At 46.4% G+C, this 19,231-nt stretch overlaps 1 protein-coding gene across 4 annotated transcripts in view; it reads right to left on the reverse strand.

Moving 5' to 3' along the window:
* Positions 1-1,432: 1,432 nt before the first annotated feature.
* Positions 1,433-19,231, reverse strand: part of LMF1 (lipase maturation factor 1) — a 150,749-nt gene continuing 132,950 nt past the window's right edge. For 3 of the 4 annotated variants that reach the window (XM_083584805.1, XM_083584806.1, XM_083584807.1), the window contains 4 exons: positions 17,785-17,938; positions 14,558-14,741; positions 9,418-9,530; positions 1,433-1,731 (listed from right to left, as the gene is read on the reverse strand). In XM_083584805.1, coding sequence (XP_083440931.1) covers positions 1,554-1,731; positions 9,418-9,530; positions 14,558-14,741; positions 17,785-17,938 — 629 coding nt within the window. In that variant the 3' untranslated portion in view covers positions 1,433-1,553. Of the gene's footprint in view, positions 1,732-9,417; positions 9,531-14,540; positions 14,742-17,784; positions 17,939-19,231 lie in introns of all 4 variants that reach the window. The other variant, XR_014541375.1, reaches the window with a different exon arrangement.

The raw sequence follows: 19,231 nt of genomic DNA on the forward strand, positions 1-19,231 counted from the left end.
ATGTGGCCAGCATGATTAAGCTGCTTCTGGCGAACCAGAGCAGCACATGGAAACGCCGTTTACCTTCCCGCCAGAGTGGTACCTATTTATCTACTTGCACTTTGATGTGCTTTCGAACTACTAGGTGGGCAGGAGCAGGGACCGAGCAACGGGAGCTCACCCCATCGTGGGGATTCGAACCACCGACTTTTGATCGGCAAGTCCTAGGCTCTGTGTTTTAACCCACAGCGCCACCCGCGTCCCTGTACAGTAGTTATCTTCTAGATACATACACCAATCCATTAGGGCAAGCAAAAGTCATGACCAGAGTTCTAAGACACATTCCAGCCAGGCAAAAACACCCAAGGAGGGTGATAAGCAAGGCCGGTGAGGGGTGTGGCCTGGGGAAAGGGGTGTGGCTAGGGAGGGGTGTGGCCTGAGGAGAGTCCCAAGGGTTAGAGAGGCCCAAAGGGCTACATTTACCCTGAGGTCCTGCATCCTTGGACTAGCTGGTCAGCAACCGGCGCTGCCCACATGAAACCCAGCCCAGCACCCTAGGCAGCTGCCTGCCTGGAAGGGTGAGAGTGGCAGCAAGCAAGTGAGTGACCTGAGATCTGTTCAAGTGTGGAAGAATAAGAGCAGTCGTGCAGTGGGAAATTCAGAAGGGCCAGGTCCCTTCATGGTAGTCACAGAAATGCCCTCTTCTAAGATTATACAACCTTCTAATATTATACAGCAATCTGATAATTATACAGAAATAATAGTTAGAGATGCATTTCAATGCCCTGGTCACCAGCTCTGCTTTGCACCTTCCTGGTCTGGTGGCAATGTCCTGGAATGGTCATAACCATATTTTAGTGCTCTGTTAGAAGCCGCCCAGAGTGGCTGGGGAAACCCAGCCAGATGGACGGGGTATAAATAATAAATAATAATAATAATAATAATAATAATAATAATTATTATTATTATTATTATTATTATTATTATTATTATTATTACATCTTTTGCAGGCCTGGATGAAGGAATGTTTATGTCTGCATATATACCTATAACCTTTTGCATAGCCGGAATGTAATATTGTGTTCTAATCTTGTATTTTAATTGTTGAAACCCTTAGGCTGAAGGGTAGTAATTTGTAAATAAATAATAATAATAATGTGCTTGCTGTAAAAGCCACATCCATTGCTGTGCCCACTTGCCTCTGGCAAAGGCATCTGATTGGCCCTGTGGGAACAAGATGCTGGACTAGATGGGCCACTGGCCTGATCCTGCAGGGCTCAACTTATCGTCTTAAGTTTTATGTTATGACTCATAATTCGACACTGAGTGCCTACCATTCGGCTAACCAATTGGGTAACAACACTAAAATCTAGTTGGTTATATAATTAGAAAATTAAAGAAATCCAAGCAAGCAAGGCTGCGAGAATAAGAGGCTGAGATACATCTGTCTATGGAGCCTTATCCATTTTACTGTAAAATGCTGAACATGAGAAAAAGGCAGACTTAACATTTTAAAAAGTAAGTAGGGTTTTCAAAGTCAATGGTTCTTGGTCACGGTCTCTTCATTTGTTTGCTTAACCGTCTTGCTTGGGTTGGGGCCAGTTTCGAGCCTCGAAAAACTTCTTCAAGCCCTCAAGGTTGACGGGTGGGAAATAGGGCCCGATCCTCTTTCGGATCCACCACTTCCCGTCTCTGGCGTGGTTACCTCCAGGGCGGCTAAACTTGTACCTGTAGTGTTCGCCCCGAACCCACCTATAAAAAGGAACAAAACGCCACAGAGTGAGGGCAGGAACAAAGAATGCAAACTTGCGATTCATATTTGCAAAATGTGCCTTTTAAAATAAATAACTAGGCCCCTACCTCTTTATTTATATTAAAAGTATATATTAAAAGTAACTGCTCTTGCGTGTTAAGGTCATCAGAGGAAACCCTCCTGGATACTGTCCAACTTTTTCTTACCTGAAATCCATAAACAAATGTTTAGGCCCCAAATATCCGAAAGACCCACCCCTTTCTCTGCAAACTCTCTCAGGTGTTATGATCTGTGGGCCTCTTGGTAGTTCCTCCTTCAGAGGTTTCATATATGATTTGCCTCTGTGGTTCTTAGTTGCCTTAATCAATAACATTGTTAACCTTACATGGTGTAGCAGTGCTGCTTGGTTTTGAATGTGGGATTTGTTTTGTATTACTTAGACGGGGTTCCCTTTTTGTCAGGATCTGCACACTGCTTAGAGAGTTCTGCTGAAGTATGAAGCAGTGTATAAATTAAATGAGCAAGTCTAATAGATGTAGTTTCAAATGGCTGTGGCTGATGGGAGTTGTAGTCCACAATGGCCATGAGCGTTCAAGCCCAAAACATCTGGAGGGCACCCAGTTGGTGAAGGCTGCCCTCACATAAGCATCTATTTCATTCTCCAAAACAAGAGAACAGCTGGCAATCAGAGAGTGAAGGGCCAGCTTATTTGACCCGGAACCTCAACAGAAGCAACGTCCATGTGTTCCATGTGTGGAGATCTGCTGGAATGACTACTTGGGGCTTCCAGGTGGAAAAATCAAAATTGGAGACAGAACTGTTAGAACCCAGTACTAAGAATTTGTCCAAAATGTACAATTTGCTGCTGAAATGGAATACACAAGATGAAACGGTTAAATCGGTCATGATTAAATGGGCTCAGGACATTGGTCATAATATCTTGTTTGCTGATTGGGAAAAGTTGTGGACCACCGGGATAAAATTTACGGCATGTAATGCCTTAAGAGAAAACATTATGAAAATGATATATAGGTGGTACATAACCCCAGTCAAGCTTGCAAAGATTTACCATGTGCCTGACAACAAATGTTGGAAATGTAAAGAAACTGAAGGTACATTTTTTCATCTTTGGTGGACTTGCCCGAAGATTAAGGCATTCTGGGAAATGATCTATAATGAACTTAAAAAGGTATTTAAATATACTTTCCCCAAGAAACCAGAGGCCTTTCTCTTGGGTATTGTCGGCCAAGGGGTGTTAAAGACGGATATAACTTTCTTTATGTATGCTACAACAGCAGCTAGAATACTCATTGCGAAGTACTGGAAGACGCAAGAACTACCCACACTGGAAGAATGGCAGATGAAGGTGATAGACTATATGGGCTTGGCAGAAATGACGAGCAGAATCCGAAACCAGGGAAGAGAAGCAGCGCAAGAAGAATGGAAAAAATTCAAGGACTATTTAAAGAAATATTATAAAGTTAATGAAAGTTAGAATGATGTTGGACTGGAAAGTAAATGGTTACTATTAGTAATGGTTAAGACAAGGAGAATAAGGAAGAATAGTCTAAATTTAAATTAAAATAAGGGAAGATTTGCTGAACAATCGATAAGAATTTGGAATACAGAAAGGGGAGGCATGAGGAAGTCGGGGAAGATAGGATATGAAATTAGGATATGAAATGATACATGTTTTTTGTTTTGTTTTTGTCTTTGTATGTTTATGTTTGTTGTGTTGTGTTTATATGGAAAAATAAAAATATTATAAAAAAAAAAAATGGAATGACTACTTGGGAGGCTGAGAATGCATGAGAGGGAGGGAGGGAGAGAGAGAGAGAGAGAGAGAGAGAGAGAGAGAGAGAGAGAGAGAATATCCCCAAGAGAAATGAACAGACCCATATGGAAAAGAGCATTTGGGGAGAAATACAAGCAATGCGCTGTGGGACGCGGGTGGTGCTGTGGGTTAAACCACAGAGCCTAGGACTTGCTGATCAGAAGGTCGGCGGTTCGAATCCCCGTGACAGGGTCAGCTCCTGTTGCTTGGTCCCTGCCAACCTAGCAGTTCGAAAGCACGTCCAAGTGCAAGTAGATAAATAGGTACCACTCCAGCGGGAAGGTAAACGGCGTTTCCGTGCGCTGCTCTGGTTCGCCAGAAGCGGCTTAGTCATGCTGGCCACATGACCCGGAAGCTGTACGCCGGCTCCCTCGGCCAATAAAGCGAGATGAGTGCCGCAACCCCAGAGTCGGCCACGACTGGACCTAATGGTCAGGGGTCCCTTTACCTTTACCTTTACAAGCAATGCAGGAGTTGGAGAAGAATGGGGAAAGAAACCATTGTGGGGTGAGGCTGCCTTCTCCCTGCTTACTATCCGAAAGCACACTCTGACAAGTCTGTGCCGAGCAGACTGGTGCTTCGGAGACGTCACCACACCATGTTGCTTTGCTGGAGAAGTTAATAAAATAGCCCACCTTATAAACATGTCAGCATCACATCAGTGCTCATTGGGAATGTCCTCGCTTAGCTACTCAAATACAAAAACAGCCACTGAGTTGGGCAGGAAGGTGGAGCAGCTGCATTCCCCTCTGCTCCATCCCCTCCGCCGAACACTAGATCCTCAGGGATGTTATACAGCTGTAGCTGAGGAGTCCCTGTGGCTAAATAACAAGAACCCTTTACACATTCGCAACACCTTGCTAAGCCTTGAGCGAATGGACCCTTGTTTAGTAAGGTGTTTTGGTTTTTTTGCAAAGGAGATATATACGTGCAAACCATTTTATTTTTTTAATGGTGCTGTTGCACATCACCTTTCAAATCCTCTGCTAGCTGCTGGGGTGTCATGGAATGTTCACAAACATTCCACCTTCTCAGGGCAAAAGCACCAGCGGCGTTTGGCACGCAGTGTTGACAAACAGCGCAGATCTGGAGCAGACGTGGAAGGTCAGTCTGGGCAGGAGGAAGAACAGAAGGAGAAAAGCAAAGGGCGCAAAATGATACGCAGGATCCCTGGGCCGGCAGGAATTGTGAAAAGCTGGATGGTGATGAGGAAGAGGAAGGAGGAGCCAGAGGGAAGTTCAGGAAGGAGACTTAAAGCTGAGACTTGACAAAATGGTCAGTGCTTGGAGGGGCGGGAACAGTCCACCACCAAATCACAGAGAAAGGCAGTCTGTTGTGAGCAGTCTGTTGGGAGGAAGTGAGTAGACAGGCAAAGGTGCTGTTTAATATGAGGAAACGTGGGATGTGCATGTGTGCATATTAGGAGAAATTTGCTGATGGATTTTCATAAGGACTTTCAAAAATAAAACCATTTGCAAACTAATGTGGAAATGTGGGGAAGTGAACTTAAGACTGGAAATAAGATAAAGTGAGAGAAACTAAAAAGATCAAATATGCTTATCAGTACCTAACAACTGGTGACCAGCAGCCTCCATTGGCTGCAAGATCCCATGGTGTGTGTGTGTGTGTGTGTGTGTGTGTGTGTGTGTGTGTGTGACGTGTTTGCAGCCTTCACCCCTGCACAGCCCTGGGGCACATGCCGCCCCTTCACAGGCACTCTGCACTTTATGACAGGCATGGTACCTTTTCATGTTCAGTCCCTGCTTCCCAGTTTTGGCTTGGGATTGCCACTCAATCTACTGATGGTGGTTTTGCTGCTGAAAGCTTCTGCTGCTCTCTAATTGAGTTTGTTCCATAGATTATTCTGGGGCTTTGTTCTAGTTTCTGATTTAATTCATATATAATTATATATATATATAATTACGAGTGCCAGAGCGTATGGAAATGCTGTTTACCTTCCCACTGCAGTAGTACCTATTTATCTACTTGCACTAGTGTGCTTTTGAACTGCTAGGTTGGCAGAAGTTGAGATGGAGCAATGGGAGCTCACCCCGTTGTGCGGATTTGAACTGCTGACCTTCTGATCAGCAAGCCCAAGAGGCTCAGGGATTCAGACCACAGGATCACCCGTGTCCCTGAATATATACATATGTATTTCATATCTTTATAGAATCATAAATCTGTAGAGTTAGAAGGGATCGCAAGGGTCATCTAGTCCAACCCCCTGCAATGCAGGACTCTTTTGCACATTGTAGGGCTTGAACCCATGACCCTGAGATTCTCATGCTCTACCAGTTGAACTATCCCACTCTCTAAGTGGCTAACAAAAGTAACAATTAAATGTATAACAAAGAATGGAACTGGAAAGTTGGAGTAGAGTATCTTACAAAGCTACAACCCAATTCAATAGAAGACAATGTAATAAAATTAAAAGCAGCACATTTAAGAGTCAAGGATACTTCCCCTCTTCATCCCCCTTCCCTCTTGCCAAGGCACATCCTGAAATGAATTTTATGCCATGCTTTTATGCCTTTTTTTTAAAAGTCGCTTGGAGACTCCTTATGTGTCAAGCAACCATTAAAGTGACTGACTGAAGTCTCTACTTAGCTGTCCCTGACAAATCTGTATTCCAAGCCAATAACCTGCTTCTCTTGCAGCTGCTTTTTTTTAGAGGAACAGTACTTCTCTTCTCTTCCCCCTGTCAACACGCATGAGTGTGCGCGCGCACACACACACTCCTTCCAAACCCAGGGACTGAAGTGTTAGTCCCACCGTGTTTACTTTTCAGAAGCACAATATTTCCTGCTAATAATTAAAGCATTACTGCCTCTTGACATTTCCCAGGTCCAGCCAGCTTTGCAAGCCAGGCAGGCTGCTTCATGGGATGCTATGGTTTCAGGCACTGTGCTGCTCCCTGCCTGGGGAACACCCCCACCCAAATTCCCAAGTGAGAAAACACAGCCATCTTATGCAGCATCCTAGCTTTCTGGAAAACCGATGAGCTTTTGGTGACATCTTTTCCCATTCAACTCACTTTATTGCTGGTTTGGCAATTTGCTTTTGGTGACACAAGGTGTGTTTTCAGCTGCTCCTAAATCCCACTGATTGGATTTCACTGCTGAAACTGGGGTGATGGTGGTGTTTAGTGGAAGAGCATCTGCTCCTGGCCTGGGAGAGACTCCCTGCCTAAAACTTTGTAGAGTTAGATGGCTGAATGTTTTGACTCAGCAGAAGGCAGCTTCTCTTAGTTCTATATTCAAAGTCATGAGGACTGGAATCTTGCTTTATTTCTAATGAAACAGCCATAGAGCATCAGTGGTAGAGCATCTGCATTGCATGCAGAAGGCCCCAGGTTCAATCACTTTTAATCTCCAGGTAGGACTGGGAGATATGGGACACAGGTGGCGCTGTGGGTTAAACCACAGAGCCTAGGGCTTGCTGATCAGAAGTTCCGCAGTTCAAATCCCCGCGACGGGGTGAGCTCCTGTTGCTCGGTCCCTGCTCCTGCCAACCTAGCAGTTTGAAAGCAAGACAAAGTGCAAGTAGATAAATAGGTACCGCTCCAGTGGGAAGGTAAACGGCGTTTCCGTGTGCTGCTCTGGTTCGCCAGAAGCGGCATAGTCATGCTGGCCACATGACCCGGAAGCTATATGCCGGCTCCCTCGGCCAATAAAGCGAGATGAGCGCCACAACCCCAGAGTCGGTCACGACTGGACCTAATGGTCAGGGGTCCCTTTACCTTTACCTAGGACTGGGAGATACTCCCTGTCTGAAATCCAGGAGAACCACTGCCAGTCAGTGTAGACAATACTGAGCAAGATGGACCAGTGGTCTTAGTTGCTAGATGGCAGCTTCCTTGGTTCTTATTTCTGCCATGTCTCGAATGCTGCATTCAGAAACGCCCGGCTGGAGAAGGGCAGGCCACAGCTCCCCACTTCGCCTTGCCAAGGCCTAAGCGCCATTTGTTTCCACATCAACATTCCGCAATTTCCTTCTCAAGCCCGGGAGCAGCTGTGCGGCTGAGATGCAACCAGCTATCTGCCTGCGATGACATCTCCCAACTGTGAAAGTGTTAAAAATTAGCAGCAATATTTGAGCTGTTATGGCCAGGGTCTAAATCTTCCAGACAGCTGTAATTAGTTGCAGAGGCTGCAGCTGTCCCTCTGGAACAGATGAGATGGTTTTGGAGGGGAAACCCAAGCACACAATCTCTCTTTCTCATACACACACACACACAAAACTGGCAAGACTGCGAAAATGTTACCCTACTTTCAATGCTAGGCTCTCTTACAGAAATGACAAATTGAGGGGGTCCATGGGAAGTATCAACGCTCATGGTACAATGATGCTGAAATGTCACTCTGTCCGACATGGAATGGTCACTGTCAAGAGACATCGAACTGCAGGAGGGCAATGCATGCCTGGAAACGAAAGTCTTTAGAACTTGTCAGTGGAGTAGATCGATTGCAATATGTTCAAACTCATGACGCACCAGGCAATGGGCTTACCATATTCTGCTCATGTGGCTGACCACTGAGCTGTGGTCCCCCTCGATTCTCATGGGTGGGGGAGACCGCGAGGAAAAGTTGGTGCTAACCGCTGCCCTCCTTACGATTCCGCTGGGATTTGTTTCCAAGCAAGCAAATTTAGGTTTGGGGCACAAGGAGAGCAGGCTGTTGACTTTCAAGCTAATGTTCTGTGACACTGGAAAAAACCAGTATCAATCTCTTTCCTAATTGAAATCTAATTGTCCTTTCTCACTTAAGCAAAACCACATTCATGTGGCTGCAACCGCCTCCTGCAACAGCGAGCTAAATCACTTCTTAATTTTCTTAGCTGAAACCTCCAGCATTTCAGATTTATGGTGGCTAAATATTTTACAAACCATTGGCTGGGCCCTGATATTTCGTGTGCGGACATTTTGCAAACTTCACTTTGCTTGAAGTCAAGTTTCACACTCAATTAGGTTGCTCCCAACTCCACAATGGCATCATTAAAAATAATAAAAAAATAGTAATAACCAAGTCACCTGCTTTTCATTCCATATTTATCACACTGGCTGCAACAACAACTACCCCTCCCCCCTCGCAAGTGTAACATAAAAAAGGCCAAACAACCCCCTGCCTCCTTTGCTCTAAAGCTTTTCATTTTGAAGGCATTAACTCACTTGGAAATTCCTTTAGCTAGTGGGAGAAGTGCTGACCCAAACGGACAATGGGAAGGTGTTTTTCCCCCCATCAGTTTGCCCCCAACTACAAACTATGTTATCCATTTCCATTATTTTTCTATCCCTTTGAGAAAGGGTGAAAAAATCGTACCCATGGGGTCAGTTTCCATTGGAACGTATCTCTGTTCATGAGGTAACCAGGCCAATGGCCCCTCCCTCAAACTGGTCAGGGGTGGGGATGTGTGTTTCGACTGAGCACCGCTGGATAGCTCAGTCGGAAAGAGCATGGTGCTGATAACACCAAGGTCGCAGGTTCAATCTTCATACGGGACAGCTGCATATTCCTACATTGCAGGGGGTTGGACTAGATGATTCTCAGGGTCCCTTCCAACTTCCAATAGAATAGGGTCCCTTCCAATAGAATCCTATTGTCTCTATGTCTATGTGTCTATATTTTCAGACTCTGAGCATGACAACACACTGCCTCTTTTAATGATGTATGAGGATCCAAAGGCCCATCTAGTCCAACCTCCTGTTCACAGGAGGCCAACCAGATGCCCCAAAGGGAAGTCAGTAAGCAGGATCCCTTATTATTCACAACAATAAGGGCCATGCTACTTGCAGGGTGGGAGTGGCCAACAATAATCCTATATCATCACTGAATTTCCCGTGGGTTAGGCTTACCTTGGTGGGGCTTTGCCCTCGAATGGATTGAAGGCTATCAGAGATAAAACTTCCTTCTCGTTGGCCAAAAGCTTTCCGGCTAAGTGGATTATCCATTCGTTTTGTTCGTAAGTCTTGAAAAAGAACACATGGGAGAGGAAGAGGATGAACATAAGGAGGAGGAGGAGGAGGAGGATAATATTAAGTGGTCTATCTGTCTGTGCATCTGTTCTCTATGCATTTGGACACCTCTTGGGATATTGTTGCCCAGTTTGGCATAACAGTACGTGAGATGGAGGAGTGGGTCTTCAGCTATGTTAAAATACCACTGGACACTACTGTGAATCAAGATGGCGGACCAAACCATTACTCAATCTGGCATGACAGTGCACAAGATAGAGGAGCAGGTTTTGGTCTACATTGGGGTACCACTGGACACCATTTGGAATCAAGATGGTGGGCTTTTCCAAATGGCACTGATTTATTTTTGGCAGGGGGTGTTCTTGGAATTCTTGAACTAACAACAACAACAAATGATCAGAACTGTCTAGATCACTTCTTATAGAAGCCTCTTCACATCGAGGAGCCAGAAGCAATAGTTGATTTGCCATATTTCAAGAGAAGAACAGGGAAGAACTTCATACTACTGTTTTACTGGTTTGATGTATTTTATTTTCAATGATATTGAGTACTGTTTTTATCCTGCACGCCATTTGCGAGATAAAAAAAAAAATTTTTTTGCAGTCACCATTAGTCCTACACAGAGCAGACCCACCGATAATAATGGGCATGACTAACTTAGATCTATTCATTGCAGTGGGTTTACTACAAGCTAGTTGGATATAACCCAGCAAGTGATTTATAAATGTTTTCAATAAATAAATGAACAAATGAAACCAAGTGAGGATTCAAACCAAGATGTCCATGGTTCTATTCTGAGTCTCTACCCTGCGTTGAGCCCCGCATCCCACTGAACAAAGGCAAAACTGAAACATGTAGGGCTCAGTGAGTGGGTAAAAAAAGAACACAGCACTGCAAATTGTACCTGGAAAGCTCTCTGGACCTCCTAATGAGTTTCAGGCACTGTAAATAATAAGGGATCCTCCTACCCCCAGGTTTGGTTTCTGCGTTGCCCGGTCCTCTGCAGGCGAATTTTATACTAAGCGAGCAGCAGGGGACAGTGTAGGAAAACAAAATTCAGCCATCCTATCTGCATGACCATGCCGAAGTTCAGAGGGTTACTCAGCGTTTTGGGGCTGTATACCAGTTAAATATTTGTGACTCCTCTCCTCTGGGATAGGAGGGTCTCGGGTGGATAGGAGACATTGGGTTCCAAGAGCCACTGAAGCTCTTATTGGAATAGTTTGGGAGAAGCCTCTTTCAAAATAGCTCTAATGACCCTTTCCATTTAAAATGGGACTCTGTGCCTCGGTCCCAAACTTTATTACGATTTCTTATTTGATATGCTTCAGGAATTATTACCCTGACTTAGGGGAAGGGCTGTAGCTCAGTGGCAGAGTGTCTGGTCCCTGGTTCAATCCCTGACAACATCTCTAACTAAGGCTGGGAGAGACCCCTGCCGCCTTTGCATCTGGTCCCTCCCACATGTGGCCCCTGGAAAGCTGCCCAGGTGGGAATGTGGCCCTTGGTCTGGAAATAGGGTATACATTGGGAGGTACAAGAAGGAACCTCAAAGGTTTTTGCCATCCTGCTTCTGGGGAGTCAGATAACAGAACTTTCTTGAGGCTGCACCAGCCTTCCTGCATCTGGTGCCCTCCAGCTGTTTGGGACTACAAATCCTATCAGCCTTAGCCAGCAAAGAATCTGGGAAATTTCCAGAGATTGTGCCACCCTTTATTTATTTAAACCCCACGAGTAACTTGGATGGTTCCCAACAGGTAGCTTACTCCAGAAACCACAGGCAAGTCTCTTTTAAGTGTTCCTGAGCCCAACTCATTGTCCCTGGGTTAGAGGGGAAACTTTGAAATAATAATGCAGAGATACTGGCTTTTAAAAGCCACTGCCAGCATTATCAAAGGCTATAGGTCTTCATTGTCTGAGTACTATGAGTGGGCTTAGCTATTGTCCAGAACAAAGGAGGCATGGAGTCCCTGCTGTACAGCAGTTTTGCAATCTGAACAGGATAAGAAAATCCTAACCCTTTAACTCTGCATACTTCAAAAGCTCTCTCTCTGCATGCACATTTCTTTATTAAGAAGTTTTAAGGTGATGCTTGCTGGCTTTGAGTCATTGTCCTTCCAAGTTGACTTAGCTCCAGACACACCCTGTGTTTGCAATAAATTCAGTGTATCCCCTCATAATCTACATGTCTGACGTTTGTGAGCTCTGCTCTAACAGCTCCATTCTTTTCAATGGGGATTGCAGAGGAGAGCTTCCTTGTGGATTTCTCTGTGGGCATCTCTCCAGGATAAAGCAGAATTTAAAAGCAAACAAGCCCCACAGCAACTTAGGCCAGTATTATTCCAAACAGAAGCACCCCTGGCTGGAAGATGGTGCAAACACATTGCCTTATAAGCAGCCACTGGGATAGTCATTACATCATATGAAATGAATCAATTACATAACGAAAGGTCCTCATGGCTCCAATGCTTCGATTCATAGAGGAGGCATCCCACTGCCTCTCTGCATGATGCTTTGGCCTTCCTCCTTTCTCACAAGGAAGCACTCCCAGAAAAACAACTGATAAGATGGACACAACAGACTGACAACATAGGAAGCTGCCTTCTACTGAGTCATTGGTCTACCAAGCTCAATATTGTCTACACTGAATGGCAGTGGCTCTCCAGAATTTCAGGCAGCAGTCTCTCCCAGCCCTGGATGCCACTGGGGATTGGACCTGGGGGTCTTCTGGATGCAAGACAGATGCTCTATAACTCAGCTATGGCCCAAACCCCAGGTCAGCTACCTTTGGCCTGAAAGGACAGGCCTCTTCTTGGGGTACAAGCATGTCACAAACCTCCAATTTTAATTCAGGATCAAAAGCATATTATGGTTATTAGAAGAATAATTGGGGGATGGGGAATGTATGTTGAGGTATTTGGAAGTCACATTGATTCCTCTTCACTGTCGTGTACTCAGCATCAAATAGCTGCCTGATTTCTTCTGCAGACAAGAGGAAGACCTGCAAGTGTGTAAGCGGACTGGTCACGTCTCTGCCAGCAACAAATGAAGGACACTAATTGAGAGCTACGGCTCTCACGGGAGGCCGAGACACTCAAAACAAAGAGCGGTTTATAAGAAGGAGAGAGAAATGAAGAGAGGATATTATATTTGGCTAATAAAATTATGGTAACAGAAGCCCTTTCTTGGGAAGCAGTGTTGCGTTATATGAAATACAATTAAAAGCACTTCTGGGGCAGCAATTAAGCAACAGTCTGCTAACAAATTGCTCCTCAGGGCCGGGCATTCCAGGACAAATCCTCAAGCGTCTGAAATTTCGGATGTGCCAGCTATACAAACATGTGAAAAGTGAAGGGCCCTCGGTCAGCCATGACAGGCTTTGGGCCTACTCCTTTCAACAGATTGTGTGCTGCTCTGGTGGAAGTCTTGTCACTCGCCTCAAAAGGGGAAACTGTTTTCAGGAAGCCTGGACAAGAGAGTGTCGTATAACAAGCGGTGATGAGGTGTAAAGAGCAACCTGTCACGAGTCACACAATGGGATGGGAAAAGATCTTCTCCATCCACCTCCCGGCCCTGTTTGGCTTTCAGCAGCTTGTCAAGTGTTGGGTTGCCTCAGGTGTTCCAGCTGGCCCCATTCAGCAGCCCACAGTACCAGTGCCATCAACCTTGAAAGTTATTCTGCAGCCTGGGATGATAATAAAGGCCTGTTGAAAATATAAAAGGGTGTCATGGGGATATGGACACCCAAAATAGTCCTATAGGACAGGACTTCCCAAACTGTGGTCCCCGGACCAACAGTGGTCTTTGAGCTTCATTCAGGAGGTCCATGCCATGCCTGTGGATTAAGCATTCATCTTGATCTTTAACTGTGTTTTATTTCTTACTTATTGTACTTCAATGTATTTACGATTGGAGTTACAGGAACCACCCCACAAAATCTGGCAACAATACCTTAAAAGTTGTCCAAATACAAGTTTCCAAAATATAGAGAAGAAGAAAAAAGAAGATGGGCCTCAGTCCCACTGGTTTTGATAGTTCTTTTAATTTCCAAGCCCATTTTGATTTGGGGGCCCAAAAATAATAATAAATAATAATAAAATTTTATTTATATCCCGCCCTCCCCAGCTGAAGCCGGGTGGAGATTCAGGTAGCTGCTTCTGAGCTGAAAAGGGAAGCTGTCGAATTGTGCCGCATCTTCCTTCCTGAGTAGGGCATATTATTACAGAGTCTGGAGAAAGCATTGCATAGTGTGCGCATGTAACTGTGTCACTGAGCATGATTCCAAGTGAGCCTTGCATGTGACTTTCTAGCATTTACATCCCTGAGTTCCTGCTTGTTATTTTAGTACGTGAGAAGACTCTGCGGGTTAAATCATCAGGGCCATTCTTCCTTCTTCATCTGTTGCTTGGATTTTAGTTTAATGCCCTTGAACATTCTGATTTTTTGAGCGCCAAAACAGAGCGCAACACCATGAGGTACTCAGAGCAAGACTGACACCCTGCAGAGTGGAGACAATGGGAAATGTGGACATCAGCGTCAGAGGGGCTGCTGTGGCTTCCAACTGAAGCCACCATGAATACAGAAAACACTGGTCCTTCTGTGGCTAGTGAGGGCTATTGATGGCTACTGGCCATGACTGCTATGCTCTGCCTCCACAGCTGGAGGCAGAGGGGGACAAGAGTCCTTCTGTGCTCGAATCCTGGCTAGCATGTTTCACACAAGCAACTTGTTGGACACTGTGAGAGAAGGATACTGGACTAGATGGGCCTGATCCAGAAGGCCCTCCTTGTTGAGATCTGCAGCTCTAATCAAAATCACTTTACACCCATTGGATGCTCTTTCGAACAACTTCAGACTAGTGCAGGAGTAGCCAATATGGTGCCCTCCAGAGGCAGTTGGAATGGCGAACACAATCCTGGCCAATTGTGAGGGATAATGGGGATTGTAGTCCAACAATGTTTGGGTGGCACCAGGTTGACTATCCCTGCACTAGAGCCTCATACCTGTGTTGGGGACGCACCTGGAATGCAGCAAACCACATGAGCCAGTCCAGGCGATAGTGGTACGGACTTATGAGGCAGGGTCTCCTGTGTAGGTCCCCAGGTTTACACTTGAATTCATACTCTTCCCAAATAGCAGCAGGGTCGTTGGGATCCAGGCTGGACGTCCCTTGAATGATGACCTCGGTTCTGTCTTTGGTGATGCTGTGAAAAGACATGCGGAATTATTCTCTGGAGTTTCGGGAAATCCCAATCCCGAATCTGAACTTGGGCAGCCTGCAGTTGCAAGAGGAAAAAGCAGCCAGTGACTCCAAACAAGCCAGCAACTCCAAACAGAGCACAAAGACCAAATCTCATGGGGCATGTTTCAGAGGAGCAAAGAAGAGAGAGGTTGTAGCATTCAAGCCCTGCTTTTGGGATTCCCATGGACATCTGTTGGACCACAGAAGGAAGGACCTGCTGGACTGAATATACCTTTTATTTGATCCAGCAGGGCTCCTCCTGTTAGCTGCGAGAGCTGGGAATGGAATGGCTATGTTCAGTTTATCTCAGACTAGGACATACTGGGAGAAAATACTGAGGGAGATGGACTGATGTTCTGACTCAGCATTTCGTGTTCAAGCAAAATGGTGTATATTTGACACACCATTGAAAAAGCATGCAAAGACCCCATTGCACCCCTGCCCCACCCCATTTCACCCCTTTGCCATGATGTGCACATGCGCGGTTGCACACATATCAGACACACCTAAAACGGTTGCAGTCTGTACTTAAATCACCCCTTCTAATAGAAACAGTGAGGACCAGAATCTTAGTTCCATGGAAGAGCACATGCACAAGGCCCCCAGGTTCAACTACCAGCATCTCCAGGTAGGGCTGCGAGAGACCCCTACGTGAAACCCTGGAAAGCTGCTGCCAATCAGTGCAGACAATACTGAACTAGATGGACCAATGGTCTGACTCAGTACAAGACAGCTTTCTCTGTAGTCTAAAACATCTGGAAGGCACCAGGCTGGGTGGGGCAGATGGTCCTCTGGCCTGATTCAACTAAGCCATCTCTTATTTTATTTGATCACTGTCTTCTGGCAAAAGAGCACATTCCTTGGGTCCAGTACTGGCTGGCTGCTGCTAACGGGGACCACTTAGAATTATCCCTACCTCCAGTTCAACAGATTCCCAGCCCCTGCCCCAGCCAAGGACCCCCCCCCCCCGCCCCACCACTGTTGCTCAGTGAGCTGAGTTATGAGAGGTGGCCCACTGCCCGATGCTTACGAACACACTGTAAATCCAGGACACCAAATTACTAATAAAAAGCCTGTTCCTACTGTGCTATTCAAAATATGTCAGCCTTCACATAATCATATATTCATTATGAGCTGCAATCCTCTTTTTATTGGTTTACATAGGCTGGAATTACGAATGCATTTATAGCAGGGGTTTCATCGCATGCTCACAGGGTTCTGGTAACTGTCGAAAGGGAAACGGTCAACCTGAAGGGAGAGGGAGGGAGTGAAGGAGTTAAGAGGGAGGAACAACAACGGCAGAACAATACACCCCCACTCCTCCGAAGGTAATTCAGGAGGTGTAAGAAGAGGCACAACGGTTACACCCCTTTCCAACTCATTGCCAAAGGCTCTTAATGATGTGGCAGAAAAGAGGCTGAGCTTTTGCAAGGCTATCAGGACGGGACAACAGATTCTGGCAGGAGCTTCCCTGCAGTAGCAGGAGCTCGCTGGGAGGGAGGGAAAAGAGCTAACCTGAGGTGGGAGTGCCAAGACACACAGGGTTGTTGCAGCCACTGGGGGTGCACTGTGCCCTATTGTTAGTTTTTTTGTTTTTAAAGAATATCTGGATTCCACACCAAGAAAAGGTAACTTCTGCAAGAGGTTTCTTGGGGGGGGGGGGAGATGATTTCATCCTGGGGGCCACATTCACTTCTGGGAAACTTTTCAGGGGCCACATGCCAATGGTGGGTGGGGCCAGGGGCAAAAGCAGGCAGAACAAAGGGATACGAATTTTGCCTTTGTACAGTAAGCTGGCACCTACACACATTCACATACCCGTCCTCCTGCAGTCCTCCATCCAGGCAAGCAAGAAGTATTATGCTTAATGGCACCTTCCAGTCAGGCAAACATATGTCAGTGTATGTTCTGACACTGGCCAAGCAGATGACTCAATTGGAAGCCCACAAGCAGGAGCTGAGCACAACAGCCGTGATTTGCAGCAACAGAATTTCAGGGGCACAGCACCTCTAAGATGGGAGAGAATACGTAGGCGCTGGGACTAGGAGCCACTGCCAGCCTTGCCCTCCATGCATCTGCCTAGTCTCTTTTTAAAAGCCCCTGAACCTGGCCATCGCTACCTCTGGTGCAGTTGAATGAGTACTTCTGTTTGTCCATCCTGAATCTTCCAGTATTCAGCTTCATTAGATTACTGTGCCTTCCAGTATTATGAAGCAGGAAGGAAAACTTCTCTGCGCCCACTTCCTTCATTCCATGCATAACTTCATACATCTCTTATTCTGTCCCTTTGCCTTTCTTCCCAGATAGTAGAATCATAGAATTGCAGAAGGGACCACAAGGATCATCTAGTCCAACCCCCTGCAATGCAGGAATAGGCAGCTGTCACATGCAGGGACTGAACCTGCAACCTTGGCATTTTCAGCACTACTCTCTAACCAACTGAGCCAACCTTTCCTCATAGGGGAGGTGCTCCAATCCCTTGGTGATTTTGGTTGCCCTTTCAAAGGTCACCTCTTTAAACCTCACGGAAAATCTTACCTGTGTGTCCCTCCAAAACCCCTATTCCCTCCCATGAGATCTGGAAGAGCTCAAGTGGCAGGCAGACCCCATGATTTAGAATCCCTGCTGTGGATGAAACCACTGTGCCGCTTGGGCTTGCCAACTGAAAGGTCGGCGGTTTGAATCCACGCGACGGGGTGAGCTCCCGTTGCTCGGTCCCTGCTCCTGCCAACCTAGCAGTTCGAAAGCACGAAGTGCAAGTAGATAAATAGGTACCACTCTGGCGGGAAGGTAAACAGTGTTTCTGTGCGCTGCTCTGGTTTCGCCAGAAGCGGCTTAGTTATGCTGGCCGCATGACCCGGAAAAACTGTCTGTGGAAGCGGACAAACGCCGGCTCCTTTGGCCTGTAAAGCGAGATGAGCTCCAGAGTCCTTTGTGACTGGACTTGTCACAGGTCCCTTTACCTTTACCTTTACCTTGACCCTGACCCTAGTAGAGAGCCATACCTTCCAAAGGCCCCGTAGGTATTGACTATCCTGAGAGGGTTGAAGGATGTGTTCATGACTTGTCGGGAGCTTAGCAGATTGATAACCACCGGGACGCTGAGGAAGGCAATCAGGACCCCAAACGATAGGTTCACTCCCTTGCGGATGTAGCAGCCTGTGGAAAAGGAGAGGTGGAAACCGTAAGTGATATATTCTTGCTTTGGGGACATATATTTAATGTGCTCCGGAATCAGCTTAGGACAGGGTTGGGAAACCTTTTCTGGCCCTAGTGCTTCATGCTCTCATGGACAACTTTCCAGGGGCTTCAGGCCAGTGGTCAGAGGGGCCAGAGGGAGAGAGTGGGCAGAGCACTGGATGCATTCTTGCCTCTGTATGTTGGCCACATTCCAGCCAGACTAGAGATCCAAGCAGGCAAGCGAACAAGCAAGCTGGAGGCCTAAATGGCCACACTTGGGCCTGGGCCTGAGATTACTCACCTGCCTGGCTTGGGACGTTCTGTTGCTGGGCTGGGGAAGAAAGACACAACACCTCATGAGGGTCCCTGCAATGTACTAGCCCTCTAAGGACGCCAACGGCTTTCAAGATGGCAGGCCTTCCGCACTGAGCCTCATGCCAAGAATGGGCAAGCCTCAGACCTGCAGGATTTATACTTGGCTTTCGCTAGAACCTTGAGGTCCACCAATGGCTCAGAAGGGAGGGTGCTGAATTGAGGGAAATGGTGCCCCTCTCACCGGGCACTGACTTTCAGGAGCAGAACTGGAGCTCACACAGAGATGCTTACACACACACACAGAGAGAGAGAGAGAGAGAGAGAGAAAGAGAGAGAGAGAGAGATGTTTCCTACTCAAGGTTTTCTGATTTTAGCAGGCTAGTTTAGGCTTTATGTTGGTGCTATTGGCATCAACTGTTCCTGATCTGGTGCAAATGACCCAGAGTTCTAGGAGTAGTTCCTGCTCTCCCTTCTTCCTGAGCCTGATCAAGGCCACAGTGACTTAACAATTAAAGGACCAGAAGCTGTGATGTCTCAAATGACAACATTGCCCCAAAGCAGAGCAGGATCCAAACACTCATTCACTCACATTTATGATTTCTGTCCCCTACTTCCCTCTCTCATTCCCCCTCTTCCTGTCTCTGTTCTTTTGTCACCCCACAACTCTCTTTTCTCCTCCCATCGCAATGCTAAAATTCAGACTGCAAACTCCTTTGCTGTTTGTCCTTTCCCCCTTTTTGGTTTGCTTATCTTACTATACAAAGTGCAACACACACACACACACACACACACACACCCTTCAAGTGGTCTCTGGCAGGACAGTGACTTGGTAGATCAGAGAGTCTGGTTTCCTCCTGTCACTGTCCTGGGGGCCGTTTGTGACCTGGATTCCCCCCCGCCCCGCAGCCAATAAGAAAGCAAGCATTTGCTCAACCTCCCCCTCCCCACCCCCAGCCC

This window comes from Podarcis filfolensis, assembly GCF_964270895.1.
Source record: "Podarcis filfolensis genome assembly, chromosome: 14".
NCBI lineage: Eukaryota > Metazoa > Chordata > Lepidosauria > Squamata > Lacertidae > Podarcis > Podarcis filfolensis.